General features: G+C 35.6%; 1 protein-coding gene across 1 annotated transcript in view; it reads left to right on the top strand.

Annotated features, from left to right (window-relative positions):
• The window catches only part of DARS1 (aspartyl-tRNA synthetase 1), a 37424-nt gene extending 26427 nt beyond the window's left edge, over positions 1-10997 (top strand). Inside the window, exons 8-16 of the mRNA XM_068949259.1 lie at positions 1412-1523; positions 3435-3569; positions 4754-4901; positions 5870-6016; positions 7047-7089; positions 7773-7853; positions 8536-8647; positions 9560-9631; positions 10388-10997. Coding sequence (XP_068805360.1) covers positions 1412-1523; positions 3435-3569; positions 4754-4901; positions 5870-6016; positions 7047-7089; positions 7773-7853; positions 8536-8647; positions 9560-9631; positions 10388-10479 — 942 coding nt within the window. The 3' untranslated portion in view covers positions 10480-10997. The remainder of the gene's footprint in view (positions 1-1411; positions 1524-3434; positions 3570-4753; positions 4902-5869; positions 6017-7046; positions 7090-7772; positions 7854-8535; positions 8648-9559; positions 9632-10387) is intronic.
• The last annotated feature ends 2877 nt before the right edge of the window (positions 10998-13874 follow it).

Raw genomic sequence — 13874 nt, 5'->3', positions numbered from 1 at the left:
GTGGAAAAAGGGTGAAAATGTTTGAGGGTACTTTTGTAACTGTTGCTCAAAACCTCATTTCCTTCATTTTGAAAGTAGAGGGAGTAGCGACTATGGTTCACGCTATCAGACAGTGAGAGCCACTAGCAATTAGTTACTACAGTCTCAGCCGATTACACCGCTGCGATGTTTTATCAGGCTGCTAAAACTGCGAATATCTCCGAATTATTATGAATCCGCAGTATTATTGCAGCTTTCTCTTTCGAATTTTCAGTTGAGTGGTATCTTTATCTTCCAGAGATGATGGATGTAGTTTTATTTTGACGTATCCAGTGTTCTGACAGTCTAAATTTGGTGGTTATATAATTTGTTTTGATTGGGGTTTTTTGTTTTGTGGTTTGGTAGGAGTCATGTGAAAAAGCCCACAAGGCTCCTTACCCTAACTGAAAAGTTGGGTACCTTTCAGAAAGGAGAAGTAAACAGTGCTGTGACGCAGATTGTCATAAAGAAACGTTCTGTCAGTTGTTTGTAAGGATTCGTTGATGTTTTTATATACGCTTGTAGGTTGCTAACTGTCAGGGCTCAAACACTGCAAGCACAAAATCAGATATGGGTTCAGTGTTGACGTATTGCAGTGTTTGTAGCGTTCACTAAGTTTGTGGGGTGTTTTGTTTTGTTTTTCACACTAAAGCCCAAGTGTATTAAAGGAACATTGAGTGTATTTGTTAAGCAGATAAATAGCTTAACTGTGTCATATACATAAACAAATAGAAGATGATCCATTCATGTTTTCATCTAGATGCAGACAGCTTTTGGAGTAAATTTTGGAAAGACAGAATAATTGCTGTTCACATATCAGGTATATGTAGACTGTTTTCAGTGCTGCTAGGAGCTTAAATCTCCTTTTGGGGATGTTTTTGTGATTGTATCTCACATGGTTTACATGTGGCTATGTTTTACATGAAAAACATCATATTCAGTAGTCTTTAATAGAACCAAACCAACATTTCTACCGTATATAATTTAGGAGTGTTGCTTTTGTCATGCATTATAGATTTCTGCAGCTGTTCTAGTTTAGTGTGTTAAAAGCTTTTTAATCAGTTTAATGTTTTTATTTAATTTCTTACTATAAAATCTTTACTTGCAGAAGCACAACTCAATAAATCAGTGATTCTTTAAATGAAGAATTGATCATATTGCTTGCTTTATAACTGAACGTTCTATAAATTTAAAAGAGGTGTTTCTTTTGTTTCCTTTGCTATATTCTTTTTGTATAATAAATAATTATCAATTTACACTTTTCTCTATTTAGGCAAATACAACAAAAATAGATGTTCTTAAGAGATTCATCTTTCTAGCTGTCTGGAAGACTTGGAAGAGTCTGGAAAATTAAACTAACTTGGCATTCCATTATTTTATCTTCTCCTTATAGACTTCAACTAGTCAGGCAGTCTTTCGCCTTCAGTCTGGTATTTGTCAGCTTTTCCGAGAAACTCTCATTCACAGGGGATTTGTGGAAATTCAGACTCCCAAAATCATTTCAGGTACTGTATATTTGATTCAGCAGCTACAGATCTGCTTCCTTTACAGTTGCTCAATGTAGGTATCTGCCAAAAATTAGGCAACTTTTTCTTTTTTTTTTTTTTTTTTTTAAAATGTGTTTCTGATTTAGATATAATACAGCAAACTTCTAGCAGGTAATAAAGTTATTCTTCTGACTTCAGATGCTAAAACAATGACAACACACACACACACACACACACACACATATATATATATATATACATATATATATACCTGATTTATGTACTCTGCAATGTCTACGAGTTTTGATTTGGTTAACAAAGATGCAACACACAACATACAAGGATGTGTGATCGCATGCGTTGTCCTTCACGCCAGCGTTCTGAACGTTAAGCACTGTCAGTCTAAAATCCCATTCCCAGTATCAGAACAAAAAACGTTCTAATTTAAGTTAAAAGCAGCTTCGATCATGAAGAAGTTACAGCCACCATTTCATGGTATAAAGGATGATGCCATTATAGAAAATATTAGCTGTTACTTCTGTAGCAATGAGCATATATGATTGAATGGGAGATGCTAGCATAATTTTTCTGAAAGTATGGCCTAACAGCTTCAGCCCAACTAAAAGTTTGGAAAGGTAGATTTAGCTTCTGGTTCTGTTGTTCATCTGCTATATTTTCTTCAAAAGTCAAATTCTTTGATTTACAGGTAGATGTTTTTCTTCCATCTTTTGGTTTGCTGTGAGGTTTTGTTGATGTCACCAGGACATATGGCATGGAAAATGCTACTGTAGGGCAGAATATTTGTATTATTCTCATTATATGTGTTTATTATATGCATACGTTTTGCCTACTGAGTTTAATACTCTCCCATTTATATTTTGAAGATAGCTCTTGACTGAGATGAAACCAGTATTTTTTAACAAAATCCGTGTAAGCAACTACTCTTACTACGTGGAAAGTACTCCTGAGCTATATGATTCACTACCTTTGTTTCAACTATCTCTGTACAAAAAGCATGAAGCATTTAAAAACTCCCAAGTAGTTTATTTACACAGGACCTTTCAGGAAGTGTGCTGTTCTTTCTGTGCAGTGTACCATTGAAAGCAAGCAAGCATCCTACTGTTTGGATGAGATAATGTTTCGTAAAAATAACTAAGTTAAATAGATACACTCCTTAATAAACTTCACATTTAAATATCTTACCTGTTTTAAGATTTGAGATTTTAAAAGTTATTGACCTGTATTCAAAAATAACTATGTAAATATTCACCTAAACCATTTTTGTGGGAGTATAAGTAACGAAAGACAAGAAAAATTAATCTCAGTGGAATAGTTAATAACAGTAACAGTATTTAGCACTTTACCCAGTGTTATCATAAGAATTTTTAAAGACTACTAACTGACACTTTACTCTGGCATATTTTTGTTATCAAGGTAGGCAACTATAACTCTCATATCACACATTGAGAGAAGTAAGGTAAAGTGACTCAGCTGATGGTTTAAGCAGTTTACAATGAGGAATTCAACTGCATGGGTTCTTGGCTCCTTTTTTTCCTCGAGGTGACTTGCTGTGCTAATTGCCTCATACTGAGAGAAGGGTTTAGACCTTTGGAGGATGCTGTCTGGTAAATCTAGTCTTGCATCTCGGCCTCTGCAGTTAACTCTCTGGCTTTGTAAATGAAGGGAATAGCTGGGAATAGCAACATCTTAAACTACCCTAATTTATTTTGCAAGGCAATGTCTGACAGTCTTGCCCACAAAACTTCCCTTAACACTAATGGATGCCACTATATCTTTTTCATCTAATACGCTTTGAAGAAAAATCTCATTCTTGTCTTTAAATATAAGCCCAATGGTACTTGAACCCGTCTATTTCTGATTATTTTTTCATTTTTATCTTCATAACTACTGTAAGCATTTGCATTTCAGCTGCCAGCGAAGGAGGAGCCAATGTTTTTACTGTATCTTACTTCAAAAGCAGTGCCTACCTGGCTCAGTCTCCACAGCTGTACAAGCAGATGTGTATATGTGCTGACTTTGAAAAGGTTTTCTGCATTGGGCCAGGTAAGAAGAGCACTGGCTTATCCAAATTGTGAAGTGTGCAGTGATGCCTTTTATAGTAGTGGTGGAACAAATAAGATAACGTGTACATTGAAAGCTTGAATAGTTTCACTGTATATGGTTTCACTTACCAAACACAAATTTCAGTTGGGGTAGTCACCCCAATGAGGTTGAGTAAGGTTGACTGAGTAGTTGCTGGAACAAAACTGAAATGCTGAAGTATAAGGGTGGAATACTCTTCTCTAGTGCCTACTTTTCTCCAGTGCCTGTTCTTCCAGAAGGAGAAAGAATTGTTGCATTGGAAATCAATAATGTGATGAAGTTAGTAAAACATCTAACAACACTGTGATTGCTGAAGCTTGAAGTTTCCTTTTAAACATGCTTTATTTGCCCAATAGCAAGCAGTTAAAAATAGGCAATCTAGGTTTTGTGTACCTCAGATCGCATATTAAAATATACTTATCCTTTGTATATGTGCCAAACAGCTTTATTTAGAAAACACACACATTTAAGTGGGCTGTCAGTAAATAATCCAAATTTAATAATTTCCAATCTCATGCTCTCTCAAAAGCTGTGGTAAAATAAGACATTCCCTCTTTAAGCAGTAATATAGTGCCCTTTTCTAAGACCTCAAAGACAGGTTTAAAGACATCTAAGCTGGAAATGCTGGAAAACAAGTCAGTAATAACTTACAAAATAAAAAAGGTGCAAGGATTTCAGAAGATCTTAAATGTCTTGCCATGTTAGTTTGTAAATCACGACTCGTGGTTTGTAGGAAGACATGTTTATTTAGACTCATATACTTGAAAATAACCGAACGCGCGCACACACGTGCAGAAACCCTTTTCCTCTGAAATAGGCAGCTTTTCAAATATGAAAGTTCTTCTGTGCCTGAAAACTTGTCTGTTTCTCCACTCCTGTCAGTCTAATACGAGGTACTACTGCCTTTTTACAAATCTTGTCTCTCTTACGTCCTTTTAACTATCACAGCTACAATAATGCTGTCAATGTTATAAATGCTGCTTTGCAGCAGTCAATTTTCTCTTTGGTTTTAGGTAAGACTTGTCATGTCTAAAGGCAGCGTTGTCTGCCTGGTCCATAAGCTGATCTGATTGATTATCTGGGTTGTTTTTCAAACAGGAAATACAAATTCAGGTAAATAGAATTTCTGTTGTTTAATTTTACAGTATTTAGAGCTGAGGACTCCAATACACACAGACACCTGACTGAGTTTGTTGGTCTGGATATGGAAATGGCTTTTAATTATCACTATCATGAAGTGGTAGATGAGATTGCAGATACCTTGGTGCAGATATTCAAGGGACTTCAGGAAAGGTAACTAGAGCATTTTCCATTTCATAGGCAACTTCATTTGTAGGAGATCTCTGATACTATCGTATGAAACGGGCAGGCGTTTTATCCTCAGCCTGACAGATAATCATTAGTAATATGATTTACAGGAGAGCTTAAAAACTAACACTCTTGCTTTGCGCTTAACTGTTTCTCTCTGCCTAACTTTTAGAGGTCAGTAAAGCCATAGGCCACTAAATTGTATGTTTTTAGCTTGATTTGCACCTCCTAGAGCATGCCAGGTTGCACTAAGAAAACCTGCTGTTCACTGGTGAATGAGCTTCGTAACAGAAATGATCCATCATTACTGTAAACTGTCCTTCCTTTTATGCCATCATGGGTAGACTGATTGATCTATTAATCTTAATATTTATTGTTTAAGAAAGCTTTCCTGAAACAAATAGGTTGTAATAGCCTGCATCTCCGCCATGAAAGCAGTGAAGACTATTTTCCATTATTTGCAGTCTAACTCATTAAAAAGGCAAGCCAGCAGTTTAAGGAGTGGTTTTCATTTTCTTATGCATTACAGTATCTTGACAACAGATATGGAAATCTTTTCAGCTGACTAGGTGTAAATTTTTCTTTTGTACTTGAAATTGTACACATCAAAGGAGAGCCCAACTAAATATTACAGATCAAAAGGATGATTTAGTGTCTTTATTTTGAAGAATTTGACCTAGTCAGTAATTCCTTACAAAAGGAATAAAGCAGAAGTAATAGTAAAGTACTGATATGTTTATCATTTAAGTAGATCGCATTAACTTGCAGGAAATATTTCATTAGGATTATACGGAACTTTTCCAGAAGCTGCTTTAAAAAAATTTTGTATGTTGCAAGAGGGACCTCTTGTGGCAAAAATGTATTGCCATTGCAAAACCGTTATTAGATACAAGAGTTACGTTTCTTGATTGTTTTGCGTTTTGCTTCTGTTCTTTTTGTTTTCTTGCATATAGATTTCAAAGTGAAATTCAGACAGTGAATAAACAGTTCCCGTGTGAGCCATTTAAGTTTTTGGAGCCAACTCTGAGGCTGGAATACTGTGAAGCTGTGGCCATGCTTAGGGAGGCTGGTGTTGAGATGGGTGATGAAGAAGATCTGAGGTATTTTGGCAATGCTGAAATGAAGCGTGTCAGACTTGTGATAGTGAAGTATCAGTTTTGTATTATGCAACTAACAGGGCTCGAAATTAATAAACTGTTCTCATATCCAGATCTCCTGACAAATAAATGGATGGATATGAAAATAGGCCTTTCTTTCACCACTGACTATGCATAAAAACTTTGAGATCCAAAAGAAAACAACTTAAAATATGAAATGAGAGGAACTTTGAACCTTCTAAGCATAAAAGCTTTTGTTTGCCTAATAATAAAAGCATTTGTTTGCCTAATAATTACAGTCCTTCATATGAATTGCCACATTTCTTTGAATAGGATTAAATTAAAAGATTCTTCAGTCGGAAAGTCTTTCTTTTCAGTAACACCTCCCCATTTCCTCCTTCCCACCTCTCAGGAAAACTGTTAAGCGGTCGTGATCTCATTACCATCGACTTACTCAAAGATGGGTTTAATTAACAGATACATAAATGCTTCTAAAGACACTTACTAAATTAAAGCATTTCTCTCCTTTCTTTCTACTGGAGAGAAAACATTATGATAACATACTATTTTACAGTTAAAGGATCCATGCATCAAAGAAGTTGCAATCTTAGGAGTCTGATATAGCAAAATGATTCCTTCAGTAACTGTTCCTGGTGTCATGCTGTTCATAGGTCTCGCTTATTGTGCATAAGAAAAATGGCTGCATGAGGTACGTGCCAATAGGAAATTTAGTGCACAAATTCTCAGTGATCTAAATACAGTGACTTGGAAGTAGGTATAGTAAGAGCAAGAATACCTTTAGGTGTCAGTTAATTTAAGGAATTTCTAGGACCAATTACAAAATATTTAGGAAGAGAAACAAATACACTTGAGTTTTGAAACTGCTGTCTGCGCAGTCCAAAACACTCAGAAACAAGTAATGTATTTTCTAAGAGTGGGATGCAGCAAATGGCTTCTAAACTTTTCAGCTTTATGAAGTATATAATCACAAAAGTTTAAATCACTTAATTTTAATGGTGAGAATCTTTTTCAGCACACCTAATGAAAAGCTGCTGGGACGCCTGGTGAAGGAAAAGGTAGCTATTATTTTAGAATAAATTAATTTGTTATTGAAACTGAAGCCTCATGGAAACTCATGGAATCACTGGGTATAATTGCCTGCTTCATATTAAACAATTTTTATGTACTAATAAAAAAGATAACATCTCAGAACATGCATAAGTTAGAACAGTTTGTGATTGGCATACACATGTTCTTGACTGTTCTCACTGCATTCCCGTGTTGCTGTTATTTAATCTATTGTCAGTTTTTTCTTTATCGTTAGTAAGTTGTTTCAAACCATTTTCGATCTGTTTTATATTTGTTTTATTTTTATCATCTGTTATATTAAATATGCCAACAGGTAGTTCTTTCCAACAATGTTTCTTAGGATAACTAAAACCATAGATTCTAATTAATTCTTTCAGAGAAGACAAGTCTTTGGCAAACAGTAAATACACCAGTTATTATGGCAAGGCATTTTACTCTTAAACATCCTGAAGTTCACAACAGAAGAAATATTGGAAAACTGAAAAATAACACAATATTTGTATTTATAACAATTGTTTTTGAAGATAGTACTGTCAAATTTTGCAAAATTATTGGGAAAAACTTTTTTTTTTTAAGATTTCCGAGATTCGCTGGTTGTGTCTTCCTCTTGTAATTTGTTTTTACATCAATTTATCTTGTACTAACTGTTTAAAATTATCTTTTCTGTCAGTATGACACAGACTTCTATATTCTTGACAAATACCCTCTTGCTGTGAGGCCTTTCTATACAATGCCAGACCCAGTAAACCCTGTAAGTAAAATCCTTTGTTGTTGTCAGTGTGGGGGGTTTGTTGTTTTTTTTTTTTTTTTGAAGTTGCAATTGTTCTGTGTAGGGATAACCTGACAAAATAGATAAACAAAAGTACTTTTCTATGATCTGCTGTTGTACGTGAGATTCTGATAACAAGAGTAGATCAGTGTTATGTGGCTCATAAAATGTTTACAGTTACTCTTTACTGGTGAAAGTGTCCCAGAAGGAAACAAATAAAGCTACAAATTGGGGTAGCTCTATGAAGAGATTTCCATGGTCAGACCATTGGTGCTTCTGCCGCAATCTCTGAAAAGAGACAACTATATCCTTCCAGTGCAATGGGCGCTTTAACAGAAAATATGCTTTTTTACATTGCTAGAAATTCCCCAGTTTATTACTAAATCCAGAGTAAATATCTTTATACCATCTTTGCTACAATAACCGTCTACATGCAAGTATAATGGTTTTTCAAAGGGTATGTGGATGAAGTTCAGTTTTTAAAATCTAATCCAGTCTAATGCGAAGAGCCAAATTACTGTAATTTAAGGGTGGTCTCCAAGTACATTGCACTCCTACTACACAACTTTGGATATCATAAGCAAAGTTATTGACAGTTGCATATCTGCCACCTTAGGATAGAGTTAACTGTAGGTGGGAAATAAACTCATCTTTCTCTTTCCAGAAAAACTCCAACTCTTACGATATGTTCATGAGAGGGGAAGAAATTTTGTCCGGAGCTCAGAGAATTCATGATCCTCAGCTGCTGACAGAACGAGCCCTACATCATGGCATTGGTAACAAGTTAAACAATATGAAGCTAAACTTAAAAGTTTGTACATCATGATAGGATTTGTTTCCTTTAGGAAAAAAAAAATATTTGGGGGACAGAATTTGATTCTATCTCGTTCTGTTTAACCATTTTAATCTAGAGTGGTGGTATTAAGAAACTAGTTAGTTTCCCAAAAACACCTTGATGAAAATAGATTACTTTTGAAGGCTTTAGAGAGATCATAGCACAGGAAGTACCTGCAGCGGAATGAGGGCAGAGAAGCAAGTCTCATCCTGCCAGTGCCTCTGTGCACTCTCACAAACCTCTTACAGAGTAGACTCCAGCAGAGTCCTGTGTGGTTAGTGGTCCCTTTTAAGCCTTGAACTTGTGGATCAACAAGAAAAAGAAAGAACCATTCAAAAAGGCTCTGTTGGTGAAATTAGAAGGACTCAACAGGGACAAGGCTGGCTAATAGTAAAAGGGTGAAAGTAAATTAGGTGGCCATCAGGAGTGCAAGGTGTAGATTAAAATCATGGTTTCAGCAGACAGAGTGAGGTTGCAGAAAGGAAGTAGCAACAAAGTAGCAGCTCTCATTGTAGCAAGATGGAGAATAGTTGCTGAATCTTCACTTTCTCACTGCAGTGTATTCAAAAAGTCAGCTTTCCATAAATTACACGTAGTAGTTGGGCCTACCTCTAACTTGGTTCTGAAATGCCTTCCCCCATTAAGTTATTAACAAAATTATAAAATAAAATGGCTATAGTCAGAACCTCTAGACAGCGTTAGATCAGAGTAGAACCCCACTGTTAGTTTGTACATTACATTGGTAATTTTGTTGTTTTGTTTGCAATCCTCTAGACACTTGTATGTGTTTGACTTGGGGTTCATTAAGTAGGTGAGAAATGAATGGAAGTAAAGATATCTTTTCCCTCTCTAGATTTAGAGAAAATAAAGGCCTACATTGATTCCTTTCGTTTCGGTGCACCTCCACATGCAGGTGGTGGAATAGGTATGTATCTCCATTTTATTTTACTTTGTATTAGCCTGAGCTTAACTTAAACTGCTTGATCTCAAGCAGGGTTCAATATCAAATTCAAAATAGTAATCTTGTTAGGTAACTGTGTAAGCTGTTTATGCTGCTGTATTTAAGGAGAGAAGCTAATATGTAAGAGTCCTTATAAAATAAATAGGCAAAGTTCAACAAATTTCAAAAGCAGATGATCACAAGAAAAAATGCTGACTTGTTAGACAGGTGGGTCACCTTCAAATTTGACCAATGAGGAAATCTTTAGGAAGAAACAAAATACTGTATTATTCATGATTTTTCATAGCCTACTTACACTGGAGGCTACTGGTCCCTTAGCGCATTTGATGAAGCTGTTCTGCTGTGAGGAGAAGAGTGATTGCTATACTGTCTTATTCACAGTGGACTGACTGAATGTCACTGATCAGCTTTGGCTGATGCTAATTGTTTCAGCAAAGGTATTGTATCTGGAGGCCTCCCTTCTTGGGTGTGAACATTTTACATCCTAAAATTTTCAGTTGTGATCCTACTGTTTATATATCCCACTATTTATATATCCTACACATATCAGCATAGAAAGTAGTGTATGTAAAATTCAGTTTTTGGTTCCAGCTCCTTTCTGAAGTCAAGCAGTCTTTGGTCACGCCACTATATGTGAGGTTGGCTGTAGTTATAAAGCGTGTTTGACTTCTTAAACATTTAGGACTTAGAACTATACTGATATTTTTTCATTTGTTCTAGGGCTGGAAAGAGTAACTATGCTGTACCTGGGGCTGCACAATGTTCGTCAGACCTCGATGTTCCCACGGGATCCCAAACGACTGACACCCTAACATGACCTGCTTTTGAAAGTTTCTCATATCCCCTGCTACTGATGAACGTGTATTGATCTGAGCATTGTAATATGCAATAAAACAAGAAAGTCCAATTTACTAAAGTGCCACAATAATTTTTTTTATTCCTTAGCAATTTATTTAAAAGAAAGTATTTTAACAGATCAGGACTCTGTATTAGGAACTGGGTGCACATTTTTTATGAAAATATGATACTTGAGTTAGTTATTCCAGTGTTACTTTCAGTTGTGTCACGTTTTTAAACATTTTAATAAATTATACAGTAAAAAAACTTCATTTTTAACTTATGTCAGCAAGATTAATATTCTTAAGTACAGTTTTGGATTAAAGCTAAAATAACTGGATGCTTGCAATTCAAAAAGCAGGAGGAAAAGAGCAAATTGCTAATTTACATGAGTACCAGTTAGAGAAGCAGGTGAAAAGTAGAACACTTGGGAAAAAAGTCTTCATATGAAATTGTGAAAAATAGATTGCAATAAATCTCTCAAAGTAAATGAGATGCAATATGTCTTTCTGGTTTTTGCTTTGTGTCCTTACAAGATAATCATGAATAGATATAAGGTTTTTGGAAAACTAATGCTATAACTGCCTGAAGTTTAAGTGTATTTGCTTCCTTCTTACCTTTCTAACTTTCTTTGAAAGCTGTTTACAAGCAGTAGGTCAATTCTGTCTTATGTTACTATTTGAGAAGGGATAGAAGATTGCATACACTCATGGGATAACATGAGGGATATATTATATTTTCAGAAGATAAATGGATGGTGAGTTTGAGAGCAAGTCATGAATTTTTCTGCCTGATCCAGCCTCTTGGATGACTAACAAAACACATCAGTGAGGTTGTTATTCATCTGTTGCCAATGAAAGAAAAGCAAATAGTGGAAGTCACCTATTTCAGTTTTTTCATTTGTAAATGCTGTGAACAGCACATCAGTGTTGTACATTTTGGGAAAGTGGGTGTTTTGGTAAGTTGGAAAGAGTACTTAAATTTTTTTTAGACATTCCTTCTCTCAAATGAATTACCTACTTGAACCTCCTCCTTAATTAACCATGATACATAAAGCCACTTCACTTCCTCCACCCAACCTGAAGGATATGTCCTGCATTTTGGGAGGAACCAGTGTATTTAAAACTTCCTTTTATTTACTATGCCAGATAGTTTTTCAAATTTAAAATATTTTTTAAGTTTGGATGCCTAAAAGCGAAGGATTAAATTCCTTAGTTCAGCACTGCAATTCAATTAGCCTAATTTTCAGATGTATTGTAACTCCAGACTTAGAATTTTGGCCTTAACATTTTACATGCTTAAGGAGCTTTTAATAGGAGCTATTCTTTAGGTGGTCGATCTTATTGTTGCTGCCTCAATTTTCAAATGTCAGAGAAGTCAGATATTGGTTATGCTACAAAAAGGTCAGAGAGGCTGTGTGTAGTTCTGTAGGATTTCACAAAAGGGCAAATCCTCTTTTGCAGCTGCCGTTGAACAAGACTTGATTTTAATGTTTCGTGATAGAGGTTCTCCATTATAAAACATAATCATTTTAGGAATACTAAAAGTCATTAAGTAAAATACTGGAAATGGGAAACTTGAGCGTTGTTTAGAAGTCACATGATTCAAAGAATAATATACCATGTAGTTTCACTCACAAGTCTGCTGAATTATTTACCATGGAATCTTCCCAAAATTATTAACTTCTATTTAAAATGTTACAATGTACCTCGTTGTACTTTACAAAGCTAAATGGATTAGAAATGCAGCTTATCATCACAGACTTATTAGCAATGAATCCAAGTTTCAAAACAGTTGGTAATTCAGCTTAGCCAACCAGAATGAATTTAATTACTTTTGTTCATACAGAGCTGTAATGTATTCCACATTGGAAGCGCTTTCTTCTGTTAATAAAATTACTGAGTTACATTTTGTGCCAAAAAAAATGCTAAGAACTATGTTCGTTGCTCTAGATTTGGCAGCAAGTTTTGGGCATGCACTCCTGTAACAACTGTGCTCATGCTGATTTGGTTAGTTATTCCAGCTCAGGTTTTAGTTTGATTTATTTGCCCTGAATGTCATTTTAATAGGATACTTCAATGTGAGCTCGCATTATTAGACCTCAGTTTAAAACTTTGCAAATAGTAATTTCAGAACTTTATTTACATTGCTTATAAGTAGCAATTCTGCTCTGATAACTCTGCAAAAGTCAAATGGGTATTCCTTTATTTCCACTAGCTTTTGCAGGGATTTTAGCATTTTACATGGAGTCCACATTGCTGCCGCTTCTCTACCTATTTTATATTTTGAATATTGTATGATATACAGATATAGGTAATTACAGTCATTTGCAATTTCTTAAATACCAAAGAACTCAAAAGGGCATTATTAGTAAGGAACAGCCAAGGAGTCATCTGTTAACTAAGGTTGTGTGTTACTTGTTTTCAAACTGCAGATGAAAACTGAAATATTTTCGTATGAAAACCCATCTGTGTTCAATGAGTTGTCTGAATCTGCCCAGCAGGAAAGAGGATTGAGAACTATTGTTCTGGAAGCCAAGTGCAGGACTGATTTCCCCATGGCTGTATATTCCCTAAGATCCCACCTCTAGCAGCTGGGAGATAGACCTACATATTACCATCTTTCCTGGCAAGACACTTCTGAGTATCATTTAAATCTGTAAAACAGGTGCAGAGCAGACATGGGAAGATTATCAGGCATATTATTTTATGGAATCCAAGAAGACAAGCTGGACTGCAAAATTAAGGAATAAAAACCAAAATACTGAATGTTCTCTTAAAACTATAAGAAGAAAGATGCTGGATTACATTAATAAATTGTAACTGCTTTTGAGATTCCTATTTTCCCTTCCCTGAGGCTACTAGCTTTACGGCTAGACCAAGCTCTCCACGGTTACAGCTCTCTGACTTTGTTTCCTTTTCTTTACTTCGCCCAGCCTCTAGCCAGGAATGAACAAGCATAAACTAGAGCTCCAGAAGTCACCTAAGAACAATGTATTTCAATCAACTTCCTTTAAACTCACTATTAGAAACCTGAGAAAGTCAGGCCACATCCTGTTCAACTTCAATCTCCCTTTTCACACTATCCCACCTTCTATTCATGGGTCCACAGGGATTTGCTCTGCTACTTAGGAGAATCTGTCAGTGTTCCTAGTCGCTTTAATTTCTCTGTTAACCTTAAACATGTGTTTTTGGTCTTTTTTCTCTCCCTGAACAATCAGTTGATGCTCAGAATCTGGCCAACACATCAGTTTTAACCAGAGTGTGGCATTGCAGGCAAGAGTGTAGGAGAGAGCATGCAATCTCCATTAATCTCCCTAAGATTTTAAAAAGAAGGTTCAAAGCTTTCTACAGAGAAGAAACAGAACGTG

Source organism: Struthio camelus, chromosome 6 (genome assembly GCF_040807025.1).
Source record: "Struthio camelus isolate bStrCam1 chromosome 6, bStrCam1.hap1, whole genome shotgun sequence".
Lineage (NCBI taxonomy): Eukaryota > Metazoa > Chordata > Aves > Struthioniformes > Struthionidae > Struthio > Struthio camelus.
Note: the sequence above shows the minus strand (reverse complement) of the source record. Positions and strands in the feature narration are given on the sequence as shown.